Raw genomic sequence first — 21968 nt, 5'->3', positions numbered from 1 at the left:
TCTGTTTTTAAACACTTTATTGACTTCTGCTTTTATATAAAGACTCACATGTTACACTACTTAGACATGACACAGGTGTTCCAGGAAATAAGTAATAAATAGTTCTAATTCACCCATTTCTTTCAAATAAAAAACCTTTTTAAAAGTCAGTTCTCCCAAATGACAAAAATAATTTTCTCTTGTATCTAACAAAGCAGACATTTTGGGTTTGAGATATCAGCTGCTGATAATTATGCTAACATTACTCTGGATAATCAACAGACCTTAAGGTTTTCTACTGAAGAAAGTCAAAGTAAAGTGTCGACCATGTGTTGTGAGGAGTAGCCGGGACATGCTTCTGAAAAGAGATGTTTCACTTTCTCATGTATTTATTAACAAGCACCGCAGACTAAATTCCTTTCACCTCTATTGAATTGAGGTAAAGAAAGGATTTGAGATGTCCATCTCAAAACCTGGCCAAAGAAAACCAAAACTATCTAGATTTCAACTAGAGCTAATGACGTAATACTTATTTTGTAATTTACACAAACTGAATGTTTAAGACCAATAAAATGTAGCATCTAATATCTCAATGCGTTGTAGAACAGAATTGTTTAACTAATCGTCTGAAATCCATTTTTCTTACTACCAAATTTAAGGGATCCTTATTAAAACTGTTTGTCTAAATTGTGATGGAGTGCATTCAATTAAATATTTTAGAATTTGCAAATAAACCACAGTATTTAACAAGGACAAAAGACACATTTCTCTAATGCAATTTCTTAGTTAATAATTAAGTTGATATCTAGACAAGCTAATTGTCTAGTGCATGTATATCATTCAGGCTCTAAGCATTGTACTACAAACTTTGTCAACTTTTATCTCTCGCCCTGATTTTTAAATAATATACTTTACATATAAAAATACAGTGAGCCGCTGGAAATCAGTTTTCCCTTCTTAACAGTCCCTTTACAAGAAATAAGTCAAATACAACGCGGGGCAAGAAAATAACACAAAATGCTTGGACCGGAGACTCGCTCTAGGTTGTTCTCCATTAGCCTTGAACTGTTTAATTTCATATACTGATACATCAAACGGCAATACCGACCCAAAGCAGAGAACTGCACGACACGTTCCCGTACATGGGAGCTACAACCTCAACGACTCGCAACAGTGTTAACGCCAGAAACCGAGCAGACTGAAGCGAAGGTAACGGTACGTGATGACTAGTAACAGTATGACTGACCACATCTGGGTTGGAATAAAAAAAAAAAACAGTGATTTCAAAAAGGCATTTTTTTTCCGTAAACCTAACAGGCCTCACTCCTCGCCTGCTTTGTGCCCAATGTGTCAACAGACGCCGGAAAACAGCTGCTGTTTGATGCGCTCCTCCGTCTTCAGCTCCTCCTTGACTCCTCCATCATCTCTCTGGCACACATCTGTCCAACTGTCCGACTTCTCTTGCTCAGACAGAGGGATGTTATCAATGTCTGTTTCCTCTTCCTCAACAGAAGCCCTGCTCCCCGAAAGGTAGAAGAAGCCCCTTTGATGCCGTGCATCCTCTTCCAGCTCCTCTCCACCCTTCTGAAGGCTCCTTCCGCTGTCCCTGCTCTTCCTCCCCTCGGCCTCTTCCTCCTCCTCCTCCTCTTTTGTGTTTCTTCTCAACCCATCCATCTCTGTCTCCATCAGTGGGGACATGTTCTCTCTCTCCTCTTGCGTTTCTCCAGTAGACTTTTTCTTTGTCTTGCTGCGACCCCTGAGGTTCAGCATCTGAAAACAAATAGATGTGCGTGAGACAGTTTTGCACTTAGTGGCGTGTCTTTTTCTTTCCATCTCTCCAGACACCTGCCAAACCACAACAAAGCCTCTTTCCTTGATGCCTCTTTCCTGTACAGTGTACGGTCGACTCTTTGCCTATTATTAGACTTTTTTTTCCCGAGCGGTTTCAAATTTTCTGTACATCCCATATTTAGTAACGCAACTTTTTTAGTGGCACCTTCTGTGACATAAAGCTTGTGTCCTAAAGGCACTACAGACACAAGTGACAGGTTTGCTGCAAAGATGGAAGACAAAGGGGAACAAACCTTGAAGTCTTTTCTCTTGCGCTGCAAAACGGGTCTCTGAAGGAAGAGGATTTGCTTGGTCGACAAACTCCCGTCACTGCAGAAAGAAGAGAGCGGCACTTTTTACGACTGTCACCTATTACGTTCTAATCCGAGGAGCTCGCATGTCGCTACTTGTATTGAAATCAAGTGTCTGTTCGCCGCGGTTGGTAAAGTGACAGGTTACGAGACAACCGCACATCAGCGACTGTGTTTTTGTTTGCGGCGCCATCGGATTTCAAAAGCGGTTTCATGTAGGGATGAGCATACGATGGTGATTTGTCAGATCTCGAACCATCAAAAATGACTGTTATTTCAATTTTTTTTTAAAGATACGCTGTCAGGCCTAATCCTAAAAAGAATGAAAGTGTTTCCGACAAAAGAACAATGACTCTAAAAAAACAAAACAAAGCAGCACGTAGGTGATGTTTTTTGAAGTTATGGAATATGAAGGGAAAGCAGAGGACCGGTGAGTTTATGGTTATAACAGGGGTGTCGATCTTGTACCTGTTTGTCTTGACAATGGGTGTGGGTAACACACACATCAGCCTCCATCCATAAGGAGCCAGAGACTGGAGCAAGGGGATGTAGTCCGTCTTCACCGCGACACCCTGGACATGAGACAGAAACGCACTCAGACAAATACAGTGCGCTCGCACACGAGAGAAGTAAAACGGAAAGCACAGTACCCGTGCAGGTAGGCACATTTAAGCTCAGCCACGAGCACATACTTTCCATCAACTCAACTCTTATGTAATGTTTGACCGAAAAGAGCTTACGACTTCAGTCACAAAGGATTTCTCAAAGTGCACATCTTCACCAGAGTATTAAAAACTCAAAAGACCCACATCAACAACGGTCCACTGCTCGACCACGATGGCGTCGTAGGAGGCGTTTGTGGTCTCCTCTGCAGAGCTCTGGAAGATGAACACACTATCCACAGATGAAACCCCATTGTCTGCAGGAGCGGGACAAATTAGAGACAGAGTCAGACAAACAGAGGAGGATGTGTGCAAGTCAGACAGGAGTTACAAGCTCATCTCCACTCTCCAATCTCCAATCTCTCACTATTGATCCCCTCTTCCCTTTTGCTAAAGCCGACTTATTGCACGGGTGACTGAACAGTGACTTATAGTATAAGCCGTGGATTTATGGTACATCAGGCCATGCATATCATCCATTACCCAGCAGCGGTTTCCTCTTCCCAAGAACTAGTGGAACCAGTGAAAGGTGAGGTGATGCGGTGAAAGAGATACTGTAAAGCTGCAATAATCAATATGTTTATATTAATAGATCAAATAACTATGGAAAAATGGTGATACTGGTCACCCATCTCAACGGTTCCCTCTAGGTTTACAGAACATTTTAGCTTATTTCAGGCCTTCGACTTCACTGCTTTGGTTCAATCTTACTGATCTCATCAGTCTTGCAGCCGCAGCAATTTTCACCATCATAAGTTTTTCTGGAAGGATGCAAGAATTAATTTAGCTGCGCCACTGGGTCTGACTTCATACTCATGCTGCCTACATTAAAGTTGCTCACTTCATGGTACGTTTGACACCTTTTTTTATGATATGACTCTAAATGTAGGAGTAAAAGCACATCATCAGCAGTAGTTCACTGCTGTGGCCTTGAAACGCACCGTTATCATTTCCGAGGTGGAAAAACCCGTCGATGAGGTGCGCACCGCTGGTGAAATGCTGAGTCATGTGGTCAAGCCAGTGTGTGTCAACGTCCGTGATTAACCCGGCTTCCTTTTGTATTAACAGTGGCACCCTGATTGAGTAGAACCTCACTGAAGCGTTCAGCTCCCCTGTGTGGTTGTACAATGCAAAGAGCTGCATCCCTAAAGGCACACAAACAAACAAATCCACAAATAAGACACAAAATAGAACTTTGCATTACGACGACGTGGCCATTGACCCCACGTACAAAACCAGTTACTCACCACCCTGCGCTGGAGGTGAAGTTGAATTCTTATCTTTCTCTGAACTCTTGAGCCGGATATGATTGTTGTTGTTGTGCGTCGTCAAACTGCTCTGCCCGTCTGTGAAGTTGGACTTTCTTTTGTGGTTTCCGTCCAGTTCAGGAGAGCTGGGCCAGCTGTCGGAGCTTGAACTTTGTCCTTCTCTCTGGTTGGAAAGGTTCAAATGTTTCTCTGTGGATTCTTTGAGGCCTGGTAGATGGTCCTTCTTCTGTCTGATTATACCAGCAGCTTCTGGAGGGCTGGGACACCGCTGGTCCCCTTGGGCGTCTGTTGGGTTTTGATTTGAACACCACTGAACTGTGTCTACACTGGGCTTGCTGTGACTTTGAAGTTGGTTTGTAGATTCTAGTGACTCTTTGAGGCTGATCTGCAAGGTCTGGATTTGCTCAAAGGACCCTCCTCGATTAAGCTCTAAACTCTGTATGGGTTTCAGCGGCCTGAAGTCTGGTTCTTTTGGGTTGTCGTCCCGTGTGTTATTTTCTACACCTTCAAGATCGAACTCTTGAGGTTCAAAGTGGTGATGTTCAGCTTCGGCGTCGTTATGATGTGGCTCTGGAGGGTCTGTTGGGCTGTTGTTGGCGCTGAAGGGGTGTCGACGAATGGGGGAAGGGCTTGAATGTAAGGAGGACAGCTCTTCAGGATCCCAGTGCCCCAAGTAGCAGGGTCCTCCACCCGGCTGCTGGAGGAAGCCCACGAACATCACTCCTTGCTCTGCTACGTCCTGGATCTGTAGATGGAGCATGCAAACACACACCATAAACTCTATTAAAATATATTGGATTGACGCATAAATATAACCATATTATAAGTCATTCACAGCACCACTAATACATGTGCACAGTCTATGTATAGTCAGACAAACAAAGCCTCATTTACACACAAACAAAAGGCTGACGTACGCAGAGTAGATATTCTGCAAAATAACAACGTACCTAATCATCTGCAAAGATCAAATATTCAAATGACAAAAGGACCTCATTATCTCAACGCATCCGTGTGTGTACGAGTGTGCCGCTCCCTCCCCTGGAGCTCTGGCGGTTAATTGTCAGTTGATATTTGGGATGACAGTGTGAGACGGGCTCAACGGGAGAGAAATCAGATTGCAAACTACCACCAAACAATAATGAGACGCATCTTCCCCCGTTACCTCACTACTTTTGACACTTCACTCATCCACACACACACACACACACACACACACACATACATCATATTAACAGTCTCCTTATTACCATCCAACGAACTCGCAATTACACAAAGTCACGCCATTTTATCTGATGAGTGTGTCCGGAGACAGATTGAGAGTGGGTGGGATAGCGAGTGCTGGAGAAATAGAAGTATAGAATTTCAAAACTGAACACACACACACACACACGCTGTCACTCTGTCTGCCCGGTACCACTCCTGGGTTCTTATCTTGAACCCTCTCTGGCAGCTTGTGATCTGATTGGTTATTCATATCACACTGCCGAAGCCTATCACATTATATTCAGTGATGTGCATTTCCATCCAATCAGGTTTCCCTTTGTGCTCCATGTGTGTTCAGATGCAAATCTATTCAATAGAGCACATTTTCATTTCCCATTGTGGGACTGTTGCAGAATTCATGAGCACAGAGACTAAAAGTGAGTTTTACAGCTGATAAATGCCAGTGATGACGCTGTGGTTGGCAGGGTATTTTAGGGCCAAGTCTCATTATGGTTTACCATAACTTCTGTGACCTTCCATTTATTATATCACTCCTCCTTCTGTTTCCTAGTTACGGGATGGTGCACAGTGGCATAGGAGCTGCAACGAGAGGGGATCCAGTGCGTTTTTCTGATTTATTTCCTCCTCTATCTATTTTTTTTTTAGAGGAAGGGTTGCCATATGGCAAATACAGGCAATTAAAGGCAGTTGCCTGTAGCCCTTTGAGCCCTGTAATGTTCCCTTCACTGACCAGTGTTACCAGTGTTGGAATATTACACTGACTTAGCATCGCTCTCCGTTAACAGACAGATTTACAACTTTTTTTTAAATATATGCTGTTTTTTATTCCATACAATCCTGCCACCTTCAGCCACTAGCCTCATGCAGAGAGGAGGAGCGGGCTACAGAGGTCTGCTAAACTCACTTCTTTCGAATGCCAAAACCCCAGATTTCTTTCATTTTCAAACTTGTAGTCTTCAACACCAACTGAAACCAACTTTGTTTTGAGTACCACAACAATCCCTTGCCTCATGCTACCTTAGAAAACGGACAAAAATAGCATTGGTATCAGAGGTGTACCTTCAGTTGAGGTATAGGAATTGGTATTAGGGAAGAACACTTTGATGGGTGCATCCCTAGTACTCTTACACAGACACAATGAGTTGATTGCAAAATACTGAACTCACCCTCTTGACATAGCTCTGGATCACCTCTGGGTCAGCAGCCTGATGACCTGCCACACACACGTCTGTCTCTAGACGATGTCTTGCCCACCTCAGTTGGCTTTTCTCTGAACTGTAGGGGAAGAAATGAAAGTATTTAAACAAATATTCAGTATAAAGCATCCATCATATGTCATTTAGTTCAGTTCAATTCTGCTCCTATGAACCAGAAAATGTAAAATGTGATCATACAGTTACATTAGGTTTCCTTTGGGTTTGTTTCTTGTCCATTATCACCGGAGCAGTTCCATCACCCAGTAACATCACAGTCTAAACGAGATTCTGGCAGACATGCTCATGTTCACGAGCACTCATTGACCCAGAATGATCACAGCAGAAACATAATGTCAATTCTGGTACAGTCAGAATTTTCCATTTAAGGGAAGCACACATTCACCACCATCACAATAGATTTATTAGAAAGAGAGAGGGACTGAATTTCCTTCTGCTTCCACTGCGAGACACGATCATAAAAGGAGTATTCAGATATGCCTCTTCACATTTGGATTGAGGTCAGTGGGAAGGCCGTGGTAATATCTTGTGCTCTGAGGCGTGAGTGACATTCTCAGCTAGATTTGAAACAGTAGATCTGTCAGATTTGGTTTTCTTTCATTTTTAGGGTTTTTGATTAAAGGGGATGGCAGTGATGGGGAGATAAAAGGCGGAGTTAAAGGGGACGGAGGGGGGTGAGGAGGACAAAAGAAAAGGGGGGGGGGCAGCCATCACTGAAGAAAGCAGATGAAAGGATGGAGAGATGGTTTCTCTCTTTCAGCATGCCGTTCCCCTCTGGCGAGCGCTGATGATGCAATCAGCCGTCTCCACGGTGACAGGTGCCAGGAAGCAGCAGGACCACTTGGCAGGAGGGGCATCAAAGGGGGTAGCATGGCACCTGTGTGTGTGTGTGTGCATAATAAGCTATTCCTTGAATTCACATTACAAAGAGTACGCTGAACACAGGAGAATGCCCCAAAACTGCAAGCTAAGCAAAGTAATTCCTTTAATTGAAAAGAGCACGTGTATGAAAGGTTACATATGTGACCATAGTTGTCCGAGTAAAAAGAGACTGATCCACGGGGGTCCGCATCTCTATACAATAAATACATTTCTTCATCCAAATGATCAGAAAGTTTTGTAAGATGATATCAGATATGTTAGATAGTGTGGATTATTTCACTGACATCTGGTGTGTAAAGTGCTACAAGGATATACAATCCCTTTGAGCTTCATGGTACTTTATCTCTAAAGAAACTGTATTTGCAAGTATAAATATTTGGTTCCAATACTATTAATATCAAACAAAAATGCAGCTCTGTGAGGCTGGATTTGGCACAGTGTTGCTTTGAGCAAATACTAACATGCGGATGTTTAGCAGGTATGTGTATCATGTTGGTTCAGCATGCTAGGATGCTAAAATTTGCTCGCTAGAGAAATAATTGGACCAATTGAAATTATGACCAGAATATGGCGCTCGATGAAAGGTTATCATTGAAGTTATTACAATTCAACCTGGAGGGGGAATTAATGTCTGAACCAAATGTTGTGCCAATGGAGTAAATGTTAATTTATTTCACTGGATAAAATAAAACTTTGACCTGCTGGTAGTGCTAGATGAAAAGTCAGGAGATTACCAAAGTCGCAGGATTTATCCACAGGGAAACATAAATGAGTAAATCCATCCCATAGTTAATGAGATATTTCAGTTTGGATGCCGCTTGCATGGCTAAATGCTATTATGAGGAATTTGGGGGGATATCAGTATGAATGATATGTAATACAGACTTCCTGTTTCTTGAAAACATGACGTGTCCCGAGATAAAACTGGGCCAAAAATGGGAAGAATGTACATTATTTATGACCCAAATCAGAATGGAGCTACAAATGATTCTACCAGCAGGATTTAGGAGTTCTCTGCATGCAGAATATGGTTTAGTTCAGTAACTTCCACGAAGAGATGCTGAGAATAAAGCTCAGCTTGCTCGCCGTACCAGAGCTGGTGTTAGGGAGGAATGCAAATAATGCTCTGCTCAAATATGACTGAATATTATATTTTCACCAGAGAATAACTGGGTTACAACGGCATGTAATCAAATCAGACATTATAGCATTATTTATAGTCAAAAGGGAAATAATTGGGACAACAAGCTAAAGTTAGTTTTTTGTGGCTGACTCATCTGCAATTAATTTTACATCAAGAGAAGGAGGTGAGGTGCAGAATTCTGCTCGTGGTAATGGGTCTCAGTTGGCTTCCATGTCAAAACAATGAAGTTGCAAAAGGCTGCTACCTTCTAACTACTGTCTGAATCTGGATCAGCGGTTCAATCCCCACCTCTGCCGGCCCTAGTCGATGTGTCCTTGAGCAAGAACCCCGAATTGCTCCCCGCAGCTGTGTCTACGGTGTATGATTGTAAATCACTTTGGATAAAAGCGTCAGCTAAATGAAATGTAATGTAATGGCTGCAAATTAAACATCTCATTTATTTTAATCAATCTGCAACATGCATCCTTAGAGGGAAAACTGGTTTATTCCATAAAAGGTGGCACACTCTGACTGTGTGTGTTTAATTTGTGTACCTTGGCGTCTCTCGGACCAGCACGGCCCGGTGCAGCTGGCGCTGGATGTGTGCGTGACTAGGGCCGCATGGATGGACAAAAGGGTGGACGGCGACCAGGACGAAACCTTGCGCGTAGAGTTCCCGGACCTGAACCGGTAGCTCTCTGACCGAGGAGAGACAAAGCACCGATGACACCGGCACCTCTGCAGGAAGGAGAACAGGTGAGGGGAGGGAGAGAAGAGAAAAGACATGGCAAATGGTCAAGACATGGACATGGCAGGTTGTAAAAGAGCCAGGGGGATGGGGAAAAGTAGAGAGCAATTTAGAAGTGTAAAAAAGCTGGAACAAAGAGGAAAAGGGGAAGAAGGGACAAATGGTGTGAAGAAATAAAGACAGAGCATGTTGCATTATGATAATTCCCCCTGAACAACAACACATGGCATCTTCACGGTAAATCTGAAACTAATTACACCAGAACTATTAGCCTCACCGTCTGGCTTTTTGGAAAACACACATGCAAAAGGATACATACATATGCATGCTGGAAAGTTTGCTTTTGAACACTCATCCATATTTCACAGACACAGACTAAACACATTTCCGCTTGCACTAACAGGCAGTTGAATACAGTCACAGGTGCGCACGTGCACACACACACACACACACACACACACACACACACACATCAAACGGTTGTAAAGACAATGCTATCACTTTGCCTGCTTGGCTGTGTGGCATTAGCAGCAATTCGCTAACACAGAGCCTGTTCCCTTATTACTAGAAAACCTTTACTTCAGTGGAAAATGGTTAGAGGAGCTTATCGTATGGAAGCCAACTGTCACGGCAAATCCGCAAGGGACAGCGCAATGTTTGCGTGAACCGCCCTCTCAGGGGTCGGTGCATTGTGGTAAAGCTCCTGCTCTGTTCACTGGATTTTTAAGGGAACACGTGCATGTATGTGTTTCTGTATCACTGAGTGAAGCCAGGTGTGCAAGAGAGAGAGAGCGTGGAAAATGAGATGAGAGAAGTGAAGAAAAGGGAGACACAGAAAGAGAGAGGCAGTTAGCAGAGATGGAGAGAGGGGGGGGGGGGGGGAGAGAGAGAGAGAGAGATGAGGCTGTCTGTTTGTGCCTGAATGCTTGTCATCCTCTCCCATTCAATCTCATTTGCATGGGTCTGGAGAAGAGAAAATAACCTGAATAAATTAACCAGACCCACAAACACACACACACACACACACACACACACACACACACACACACACACACACACACACAGAGGAGAAAAAAATGTGCAAGCCATCTCATTTTCAATTTGTTCTTCATCATCTGGTGTGTTCACACACACACACACACACACACACACACACATCTATGAGAGGCTGGCCAGCATGCAAGGGATACGAGCACATGAACACACACTCCCATCTCTTCAACAATGGGGGGGAACCATTTTAAATTAAAATAAAAACTCCCTGAGAAAATCAGACCATCACATCATGTTGGCATAACTGCTTGGAACCAAGAGAGACTTTCATCAAGCAAACACTTACACGGGTGTCTGTGGGGACTTATCAAAAGCAGTACACTGATGATGATAATAATAACAGCTGGAGACTGGGGTGGGGTGGATAACAACGATCCTGTCAGCGTAAACAGTCATTAGCCGTCATTAGCTGTGCACGGCTGGCACTCACCCACCGACAAGACCCAGGCAAAGCATCGCAGCTAATTCAGGCAAGGCATACAGTTATTAGGGTATTATGCAGCGCTTTGGGCTGGGAAGAGACTTCATTTATACTGTCTGCCACAGTGGGATTTAAAGGGAGGCTGCAATTCCGCCTCAGAAGAGCTCAGGGCAGAAAAGCCGGGTGGAGGTTTATAGTGCCAGTTAGTCAGGGCAAGGGGTGTTATGTGCAAAATGCATGTAACTTTGAGGCTCTGAATAGTTACGAAGAAGTGGAAGTTGCCTACATATTTGTGTGTGTGAGAGAGAGAACACATTTGCATTCATACATGCATGTTTAAAAAGGGAGATACAGACACCCACAGGTGCATTCTTTCACGGACACGAGACGCTGCAGAGCGGCTGTCGGGCCGTTGATCCCCGCTCTGCTATTTCCGTCTCCACCCGGAGCTTTGACCACATCACAGCCGCCGTGTGTCGTGATCGACGCCTCACTGTTTGACCCTGGATTTCACAAGCTGCATTCTGGGTGCGAGAGTCCTCCCCTTCTTGTTGACGGTTGGAAGGACTTATTAATTCCTTGCACAAAATCCCAGAATGTCTGACTTTAAAGCATATTCTGCGGTGTGTGTGTGTGTGTGTGCCACAGTATCTCAGTGAGCGCGTATGGGCCATCTTTCTTTTCGCCTGAGAACGAGAAAGAAAGATGTTGCACTAAGTCTGCTAGGTGATGCATGGGGATCACTCACAGCCACCCTAGAGGCTTATCCCTATGCTTGCTGGAGGTTCACGTTTATTTAAATAGCCTTCTAATGACTTGCAGAGTTTTTAGGCGAGGATATGTGCCAAAACAGTGACTATAAAATAATCAGCTTCCTGGAGCCAGAAGCTCCCCACTGCTTTTGGGAATGCACCCGCAGGCTATGAGAGTTGTTGGTCAGCATCTGAGCTTTGTCAAACAGGGTCCAATCAGAAGGCCGGCTTTACAGGAAATGTCTGACAAGACTGGCTTGCAAGTACAGTAGAAGCAACGAGCTAAACACTCTACGAAGTGACGACTGTTTGCTGTGCTGGCTCCTCATTGGTGGAACGAGCTCCCCATTGACGTCAGGACAGCAGAAAGTCTCTACATCTTCCGTTGCAAACTAAAAACACATCTTTTTCGACTATACATTGAATAGGGAAGGTAGCGCCGTAGTAGCACTTTAGTAGCACTTAAATGGCTCTTACTGATAGCACTTTGTAGTTTGACTTTATTGAGGAAATTGTACTTGCTTGATTCTTGTTGTTCCGAGTTTGAACTCATGGTTTAATGCACTTATTGTAAGTCACTTTGAATAAAAGTGTCAGCTAAATGACATGTAATGTAATGTAATGTAAAGCAAGAGAAGACAGTGTGGCACTTCAGGCGCACAAAGTACCATGAAGATGTGATGCTGCCAATCACTGCCATCTTTGCCTTTCTCTCAAGCCAATAAGACTGAAACTGCGTAGAGGAAGTATCAAGAAAGATGATTTGAAGTCAACAATCTTTCAGGAAAAAATGAGTATGCCTGGAAATATGTGTCAGGCAGCAAAGATCTCGCAAACTGATGGATTTGTGCTTCGTCTGCTCTCTGAGCCAAATACTTCAGACAGATTCTGAGAGCACAGATTAACCACATAAAGCAGAGGGAATGTATATTGGTCTTTGTCAACAGAGGAGCTATCCATCATAGCACTCAGGTGTTGATACACATACGCACAGACATACTGTGTACCTCGAGTCACAATAACCTTGCCCACAGGTATACAGTATTAAAAAGCCACACAAACACACATGCCTACACACACACTGCTGTGCATAAGGCACATGTTGTAAGTTTTAATGAGCCGAGTGGGTCTCCGTCTCTGCAGGGCGGCAGAAAGTCATCAGCAGCGTTCAGCTCCGTGCGTTAGTCACGCAGCATCACACCTAACTTACTTCCTCACACATCCTCAAGATTCCTGACTCCCGCTCGCTCGTTCTCACACCTCCTCGCTCTCGAGACACTACGCTTCCCTCCTCGCTCCAGACCTGACTAACTCTCACTGGTATCTCTGGTTTTCATGCACCGTTCGTTCTTTCACCTTCTGTTCTCTGTCACAGCTCCTTGACTTTATTCTCCCTCCCTTATACTTTTCCCTACCTCTTTTCTGCTCCTGCTATGCGGCCGCCTCCTCCTCCATCTCTTCTGCTCATTATCGGAGCACAGCTTCGGCACAAAGGAGGGTTAAAATGTCAGACCTGGCTGTTACATTTTTCTACATTCATGTCAAGCTAACCAATCAGTTTTTAAAATGGGCTTATTATAAAGGTGTCAAGGTGCAGCAGATTGGTGATTAGAGACTAATTTGTCAATTCTGTACAATATGACTGAAAATAAAATAAATGGTCCATGTGTAAATTAAAGGCCAAATGCCAGAAACATCGAACATATTTTTTCTCATCCTCCCCGTACTCACCACAGCGTCGCTCTGACCTAGAGTGAGCAAGTTGGGCTTGGTCGCACGGAAATATTAGCAGTTAGCGCAAAGCTCATAAAACAAAGGCTTGTTTCTGGTGAGTTTCTGGCCAGTCAAAGGTCACATGGTTACACACCACACTGTACTCCTCTTCATTCTCAACATTAAGCTCCTCTTCCTGAGAACATGGCTGAGTTTAATAAACAGCCATCTAGTCTCACATATCTCAGAGGGGCACCGGGAAAAATATATTTGTTTTTCATTACTGTGTAGGAGTCGTCAAGTCACGCTGGCAGGAAAATAATATCACTAATGGAAGCCAAATTGAATTAAAGCATGGATTTGACCGTGGGTTTCCTCAATGTCATGGACTGACATACAGATTCCTCTATCCACCTCCTACATATATACACACACACACACACACACACACACACACACACACACACACACACACACACACACACACACACACAAATACAAATAAATCCCTTTGCTGGGAATGAGGTCTCTCAATCTCCACAAACAATCAGATAATCCTTCAGGAATCCTTCACTTCTCTTGGTCTCTCGATCACAAGTAGAGAGGGAGGGAGGGAAGGAGAGAGAGACAGGCATACACCCACCCACTCTCTCTCACCACACACACACACACACACATACATACACGTACACAATAAATTCACAGTAGCTTTGTTTATCCTAAAATAGAGTATACCCATCTTAAGCAGCTCAGGTGGCGTCAGTGAATTTTACCATATAAATGACCTGCCTGTCGGTTGAAAGATAACACTAACTCTGTTGACTAAGAGCTATAAAGTGTTTTATGTGATCGTGAATGCGCCGCCGTCGCTATGTGTGTGTGTGTGCGTGTGTGTGTGTGGTCTTCCTTTATCTACAGTACGTGTGTGCCGCTGCTGCCCATGCGATTAGACAATTTATCTGCTCCTGCCTTCAGCAAAGAGAGAGACGAGCAATCCTCATGTCTGTTGTCTGTTTTGGTCACCAGCACCATTCCGAGTTGCCAGATCTCTCTCAGCCAACACTACGGCCTAACTAATTTGCCAAACATAATAGGGCTGGCTGTAAATGAAGCCGACTGGCAACCGACCATTGCCACTTGGCTGTGGCATTCTGCATGCTGTCTTCTGTTACCATGTTGCATTTGGAAACTCTAAAAAAAAAGGACTTCAGTGAGCTACTTGCACCTGCTTCAGCTCGTCGGGTGATGGAGAGCACAGAGCAGACTTGTAGCAACATTAAGCCATAAGGGAAAAGAAGTGATTCTTTTATATCCGCTTTAACACTATCTGTTTCTCTTCCTCGCCTCTCTTTCCCCTCGCTCCGTCCCTCCGTTCTATCTCTTCACAGTCCACACCAACACAATGGCAGAATTAGTATTTTTAGAAACCAGATGCCTCAAGAGGATTCTTATCAAACATTCTCAAGACGCCGCAAGCATGCACACACACGCGCCCCCCCCCCCCGTGATATCAGACACACTATTTTTCATATTCACAGAAACACAAACACACATCAGCTTATGTGTATCGTCACTGTGCGAGGGAGAGGCAGGGGGAAGTTGGAGGGGCTTGAGCGTGCACAATATAGCTGAATCTGAGATTCTGAGAACTCTTTGAACTCTCTGCAACAGGAGCCGCACAAAGACACAACTTCAGCTTATAAGCCACTTTTCGCCCTCAAGATACTTACAGTATGAAAAACACACGCACACACACACTTCTGAGGAGTTGCTGACCTAAACATTTCATTTTAACTGGTTAAAGTTGGAACAGCAACCGTGGCTATATTTTATGAGTGGAACACACAAACGCTCAGAGCTCAGGATGGCGACGCGGCGCAGGGTTCAACAGAAAACAGGAGTTGACAACCACACTTATAAAAGAACAAGGTGCTCAGTAAAAACAATTCCTTTGAATTATGGCCAAATGTGAAGACACGTTCCTTGGAGCTTGTTTCCCCCGCGAGAGTGTAACTGGGAAAAAAATGTGAATCAGATATGCAGATATGCTGCAACTAATGATAACATTTGTTATTTTCATTTGTTTCTGAAATCGACCTCCTCTATCTCTCACTCATTCACTGTTCACTGCAGGATATAATAAACACTCAGGAAGGTACTCTACTGTGACCAATTTCAGACACTAATGAATCATCATCACTTTTTTTCATCTTCGCAGCACTGCATTGTGGGATTCTTTTCCATAAAATAGCATGTAAGATATGGATGCTACAATATTTGTATAATTGTTGAAATTTGTCAGGGCGGCTTTGGTTTGACTTTGCCCAGATCAGCCGCGTTATCATCAATCATCTCAGACATAAAGGGAATATGTTAATAGGCCATAAAAGAATAGATTACCATAAATAAAACATTTATCTGTCCCAGTTAAAGCTATAAAACAAATTGGTTAAAACGCAAGATCACCATACTCATATGTTTGTGTCCATCATCTTTGACGGAGAAGTCTTACAAGAAGAAACAAGTTACACATGACTATTTTAAATATGCAAGTGTGGGAGAAGTCCAGTCAAGTCACATTAAGTTCACGTCTCGCTGGGTTTCAAGAGCTCAAAAAGAACAAAGGAAAACCATTGCACATAACTGGGGAACTGTACCATTGTAAGTGCTCGCAGGAGAACAGTTATGCAGAAACGATTGACATTACATGGATAATCTTAGCCATACCTTCTTTCCCCAACAGGAAATCCAGGAAGTGGTAGGTGTATGCCACGCCCACTTTGGTCTCTACCTGTGGCCGTCGAAGGGTGGAGTAGATATTGCCCGGGCTTCGCCTCTCTTCTGCCTTCCGCAACTTAGGCAGCCTACACCCCATATCTCTGTGGGAGAGAAGAGGAGAGGAGAGGAGAAAACTGATTTTTTTTAAAAAGATTAGATATGAAAAGACAAAAATTGAGGAGGGTGCTCACAAAGACTCGAGTGGGAGACATGTAATTGATAGAGTTTCTAAATATACAGAACACATTAGCAATTCCAATAGAGTGTGTGTGTGTGCATGTGATAATCACACACAAGTCTGAATGATATTGCTCACGTGCAAGCTCAAGCTGCGAGAAATAATGTGTGTGTGTGTGTGTGCGTGTATCTCTCTCACTCACTCACACACACACACACACACGTTGCAATAGACTGAAATATGAAAGTGTCAGCCATTACCTGCTTGGTGTGCTGTGATACGGGCATCTCCTAATCAAATAGGGCTGATTGGGAGCGACATGTTTGATCAGAACGAATTAAAGCAGAAATGAGACTGATTTCCTGCCCTGTCAAGCAAAGCGACATGAGACAAGATAGACGGGGAACGGAGAGGAGAGGAGCGACAGTAAACATGTTTTACTGCTAACAAATGTATATATGTTGATCCAAGGGTGGCCTTGAAGCCCAAATAAATATATGTTATTGTAAGAGTTTTTCAGACTGTGTAGACCAGTAGATTGGAAACACAATTTGGAGGGAGCTTGAAAATTCCTTTTGAATCCCTCCCCCTGAATTTCAACAGGCAATTTACACCCACATAGAAGCAGGGTGGTGGTTTTGGGGACCAAATTAGCTGGGTTGAAATGACAAATGGGTGGAGTGTAGGACAGGAGAGAGAGAGAGAGAGAGAGAGAGGGGTAAAAGGACAAGAAAAAAAAAGGCGTGTATCCAAATATTGTCAAGCTAATCAGATGTGACAGCGTCGGTACCCTCAAACCATCCCCACACTTGTGCTTAATATCCCCGTCTGCCACGGCTTGTACGAGCCACACGGTGAGGTGCACATCTGATTGTCTCTTTGTGCGAGTGTGTGTGCATATGTCTTCCCCAGAGGCAGGTCTATATCTGCATCTCTGTATCTGTTCAGGGAGCATGGAGAATGCCACACTTCTGTAACTCCCTTGGGCCAAGTGTACAGACATTAACTCGGCTAACGATCCTAACAGACCGACATTAGGCCTGGTGTGTGTAAGTGCACGCGAGTGTGTGCATGTTTGGTGACTTACAGCTTTGATTGCATGGGAGACGTGCATTTTCGAAAGGTTACAAAGGGCCAGCATCTACGATACATGTTCACGACTCATCTGTCTTGAGACGGTACATTCTGTCTTTTAAAATTTTGCAAAGAACAAGCAATTAAGAGTCATTATTCTTTCAATACTGCATGCTCTTTCATAATGGTGACAAACGAGGAGAGACGGTGTGGTGGCTCTTCGGGAGCAGGAGAAGGAGAGTTGACGTGTATCTTAGATCCTTCCTCCCACCACCTCCTTTCTCCTCTTGACCTGTCTGCTCCCTTCTTAAACACTCACACCATTAGCTCTTCAATGTGTCATCACTCAATTCTCTGCTCTTGTATGACCCGTGCCTTAATCACCTCTTTGTCTTCGGCCTCTGCTCTGCTTCTGTCAGCCATCCTTGATGAGGACAGCTCCCTTCTTTCTACTGCTACAATGGCCTTGATTAGTCTGACAGTAATCTAGTCCTTTTTTTTGTTGTCATTCTCTCCTTTTTCTTTTTTTTCGTCCATCCAATCAGAACCAAACTCCTTCCTAATTCATTATCAGTGAATCGTGACTTTTACTTTCACCCTCATCTCTCCATTTTATTTCCTCAACTTCTCCCCCCAGTCTCGCCCCTTCAATCCCTTCCCCAAACTGTACTCTCCTCATGCAGTCATTTAATTCATCACCGCCACGATGTCCATTTCTCCGTTGATCTTCCCCGTCTTTACATTAGAATGTTACATTATATCCAGTCCTTCTGTCTGGGGGCACACATTCGCACTCAAAGTGCTCCCCTGCTGAGCCTCCTAATTCCCATAAAACTATTACAATGTCTCCTGCAGACAGACAGTCATGTAGGCTATGGGTTATGACTAAGTTGGTTCACGTAGAAACATCCACTCCCAAACATTTCCCCTCCAGGGCAGTGCTTTAATATGCTCTGTCTGCAAGAGGACAAGGGCCAGGTTGATGGGGGGATGTTGAGCAGGATTAATCTCTGGCTGGTTAGGAAAAAAAGAGAGTCACAGGTGGAGCATTGAATGGTGGAGAAAAATGTGGCCAAAAGATGATAATGATGATGGTTATTTGACAATGGGGATGTGAAGAGCAGCATATGGGAAAGACATCAGTGAGTATTTCCTTCGTTACAGATTTATATTTTAATACGCTTTTTACCCTACCCCAATGCAAATTATCCCAATTTTCAAAAATGTCTTTATGCATAATGCAGTGCTAAAAAATCGGAACAATTTGGAATAACTCGCTTACTATTTTGCTAGTGGCAGTTGGTTTTATTGCTCTCAAATAAAACCTGATTGGTTCTGGTCCTGGTCTCGACTAGCCTACAGCTTCCACTGTTTTATCCAACATCTCATCATGCTTTTCGGTGTACGCTGACGGTTTCAAAACAAAAGGCCTCGCTTAAACCGCTGAACTCTGTCTGCTCGGTTTAGAAGCAGATCTCTGTAATTGGACACAACATAGAATAAAAAACAAAGGTGGTTGTCGTAGCGGAGAGACTCCAGTGCCTTCAAGACTCAAGGCCTTTTCGCAACATACGAGGCCTTTTTCCCCCACATGTTGACTTCAAACAGAATCTCTCACTTGCTCTGACACAAACACACAGACAGAAAAAGGCCTTGACAGCAAAAACATAAATTTAACGGGGAGAGGTGGGGGAGGGAGAGAGAGAGAGAGAGACGGATAAAAGAAGCCAGAGAGAGAATGGAGTGAAGTGGAAGATAGACAGGCAGAAGCAGAGGGCTTCTCATTAGAGAATCTCTTGTAACCGAGCGTTTTGAAATGACAGCGGATTTACGCGAGAGCATAATCCGTCTGCGCTATGCCACTGCTCTGCTACCTTCCGTGCCACTCGGGGGTGGCGGGGGGATCTCTATTGTCCTCACATCTGCAATGTACTGTATATAATAAATATATATTTAAACCCACTTATCGTAATCCACTACTGTGCTGACTAGCTACAGGTAGCAACAGCTGTAATGATGAGAAATCAGTAAACAATAATGACACATTCTAAAACCTCTCAATGTTTCTGTACTGCCAATCAGTACTTCCCGTGGTCCCGGTACGAGTGTGGAAATGCACTTTGAAGCATCAATGATGACGGGCTCAGCAGACTAAATGCTACGCTGCTCTTACATACAGTATATGTCTCTAATACACTGCCTCCTATGAATCTGCATCAGCATTAACAAAAGGGAGAATGGCAGAAGTAGTGTGACATTCAGCTGTGCTACATGAGTGAAGGTCAGAGTAATGGGTTTATATGCACTCGCTTGTCTGATTTCCTCAAACAAACAAAAACAAGTGGTTTCAGCCAGACCTTAACCAGTGTGGTTACCACACACAAATTAGTTGAAGAAGGGATTATAGATATTTTTCTGTGCCATCTGAGGAAGAGTGTACGGTTTGTTTTGCTACGTGTAACATAACGTCGGTGTGTTCCATTTGTCATCTGATACACTGAACTGATTTGTAGCAAGCGTCAGTAAATAAAACTGTCTTTACTGGCTTCCAGTCTCTTTTATTATAGGACTTTATGGGCCTTTTTGGAAGCCATCATTCTTACTGCTTTGGAGTCCACCGTCTATGCAAAAGACATTTTTAAGGCCCCTCAACAGTTTGACTGTGAATTATATCACTTTTTATAGTTGCACGATTGTTTGACAGCAAAAACCCATATGTGAATGAAACGGTTGCATTATTATTAATTCATCATTACTGCATTATATTGGGAGGATATATTGAGTGTTTCACTGCGTTTCAAAAATTGGAGGTGACAGACTGAGTCCTGGGGAGTGGGCTTCCCTCCCACTGGGTTGGAGCTCCACTCAGTTTCTAGGATGCGGTTTGAGGGGAATGAACAGAATGAGGAGAGGGAGAGGAGGAGGGAGAGGATGAGGGGGCAACAGACAGAAAGAGTGACGAAGAGCAGACTGGGAGCATGTCAAGTTGCCTGGAGGGAGGTGCGTTTCCCGCAGGCAATAAAGTAGTCACCTCAAACTGTTTTAATGAGGCTGCATGGGGAGGATAAAAACTAATTATGACGTTGATGTATTGGTCTGTTGCACAGCACCTTGCATAGCCTATTTTATAGAAGAAGAACAGTTTATCAACAAATGGGACTGGGGCATCAATTCACTAAACAACTGAGGTGCGTTCTTAAGGTACTTGAATCCATCATTTAACATGTTAGGCATTTAATCTGGCGTAGAAACAATTTATAGAATATGGCCTGTATAATAAACTGGGTGTCACTCACCGCTAATGAGTGCTTTTTTTCAAGTGCTTTCAAATAGATGTAGCCTATGTTGAGCACCCACACATGACCATGTAACTAATTGATGCCCCTTGCATTTTGTGGGTGCAGCGGACCTTGAAATGACATGTTTCTGGTCTGTGGTGCGTTCAGCCTCTCCCCGCACTCACAGTCTCGCAACAACACGTGGCTGTTCGGTGCTGCCCGTTAACGCCGCTAGTTTAGTGGACGGGAAATGATACATGGCAGGTCGCTTACGCACTAAACCTTCCACGTTCTGACGCACACTTGCACACATGCACACACGCGCACACGCACACACTCGCGCACTACATCCCCCTCTTCCATCTGCGCTCGACACATTTACTCCATCACGCATATCTCGAGTTCACTGCAACCTGTGACACCGAGCAGAGGGCTTATTCATTTCGTTCCGCCGCGGATAACAAATGACACACAACATCACACAAATCAAAACGACTGGCTGGACGTCTAAACCAGGAGGATTTCTCTCTTGTCACTAGGGTTTTTATTGTGAAAGGTTTCCTGAGACTTCTCTATGACTCCTGGCCTGACCTGTATTGTAGGAGGGCATATAGACGATATAAGCAGTTAACTCTCTTAAGTTTTATTTACATTTTATTTTTTACAAAGCTGTAGTATAACATTCCACAGCGAGGACACTCACATTGGCCCAATAAAAGATACACATTGTATATGGAAATATTACATTTAGTTCCAATCACTCATATTGGCAAATAATCATAGCTCAACAATATTCTTTCTGTAAGTACATTTGTAAAAAAAAATTGTCAAGAGTTTTACTCACCAATCAAGTCGTTCCCCGTTTGGGTGAAGTGTGTACACCGGGGTGAAAGCTTCCTCACACTTGAGCCTCGATGTGCGTCCCGCCTCTCTTTAATGTCTTTACCGTCTGTCCCCGTCACGGCTGCTGGAATGAGACTCACATCAGGTCAGGTGCTGCGATGCAATGGGAACAACACGCGAATCCTCCATTTAGAAACTACAACTGACTGCTGCTGAATCCCACGGGCTCATGATAAACACTCCGTCCTACCTCTCTGTCACCGGCATGTGTGAGGAGGAGGAGGAAATAGAGGGCGCTTTACACTCATCCTCTCTCCTCCCAGTTGTTTCTCACTCACTCTCCAGGTTCGAAACTCTGAAACAATATGAATATTAACCCGGGCGTTCAAATTATAAAACTACTTAGAAAAGTAGGGAAGAAAATACACAAAACACCATAGAGAAAAGCTACTTGCACGGTTTGCAAATATTTTCCCTTTTCCTCGAGTCAAAGTGGTAAGTTTATGGTTCAGTGTTTTAGTTACACGATATGGTCTCCCATCAAGGTTGTTGAGGTTGGAGGTGTTTGTGTTTTTCAAAAGGTCTCCTTTGGTAAATTCATATTTCATAAGTAGCTGTCCAGACTTATACATAA

The 21968-nt window shown here is 43.8% G+C and overlaps 1 protein-coding gene across 1 annotated transcript; it reads right to left on the bottom strand.

The window, feature by feature from the left end:
* Nucleotides 1–2: 2 nt before the first annotated feature.
* Nucleotides 3–21585, bottom strand: rftn1a (raftlin, lipid raft linker 1a). Its single transcript, XM_034545827.1, has 10 exons — nucleotides 21336–21585; nucleotides 15911–16062; nucleotides 9051–9234; nucleotides 6444–6552; nucleotides 4030–4795; nucleotides 3724–3927; nucleotides 2930–3039; nucleotides 2589–2692; nucleotides 2064–2139; nucleotides 3–1749 (listed from the first exon to the last, which is right to left on the bottom strand). The coding sequence occupies exons 2-10, from the start codon at nucleotides 16056–16058 to the stop codon at nucleotides 1330–1332; spliced, it is 2121 nt and encodes a 706-aa protein (XP_034401718.1). The 5' UTR covers nucleotides 16059–16062; nucleotides 21336–21585; the 3' UTR covers nucleotides 3–1329.
* Nucleotides 21586–21968: the final 383 nt, after the last annotated feature.

This window comes from Cyclopterus lumpus, chromosome 11, assembly GCF_009769545.1.
Source record: "Cyclopterus lumpus isolate fCycLum1 chromosome 11, fCycLum1.pri, whole genome shotgun sequence".
Taxonomy (NCBI): Eukaryota; Metazoa; Chordata; class Actinopteri; order Perciformes; family Cyclopteridae; genus Cyclopterus; species Cyclopterus lumpus.
This window is presented reverse-complemented; position numbering and strand designations above follow the sequence as displayed.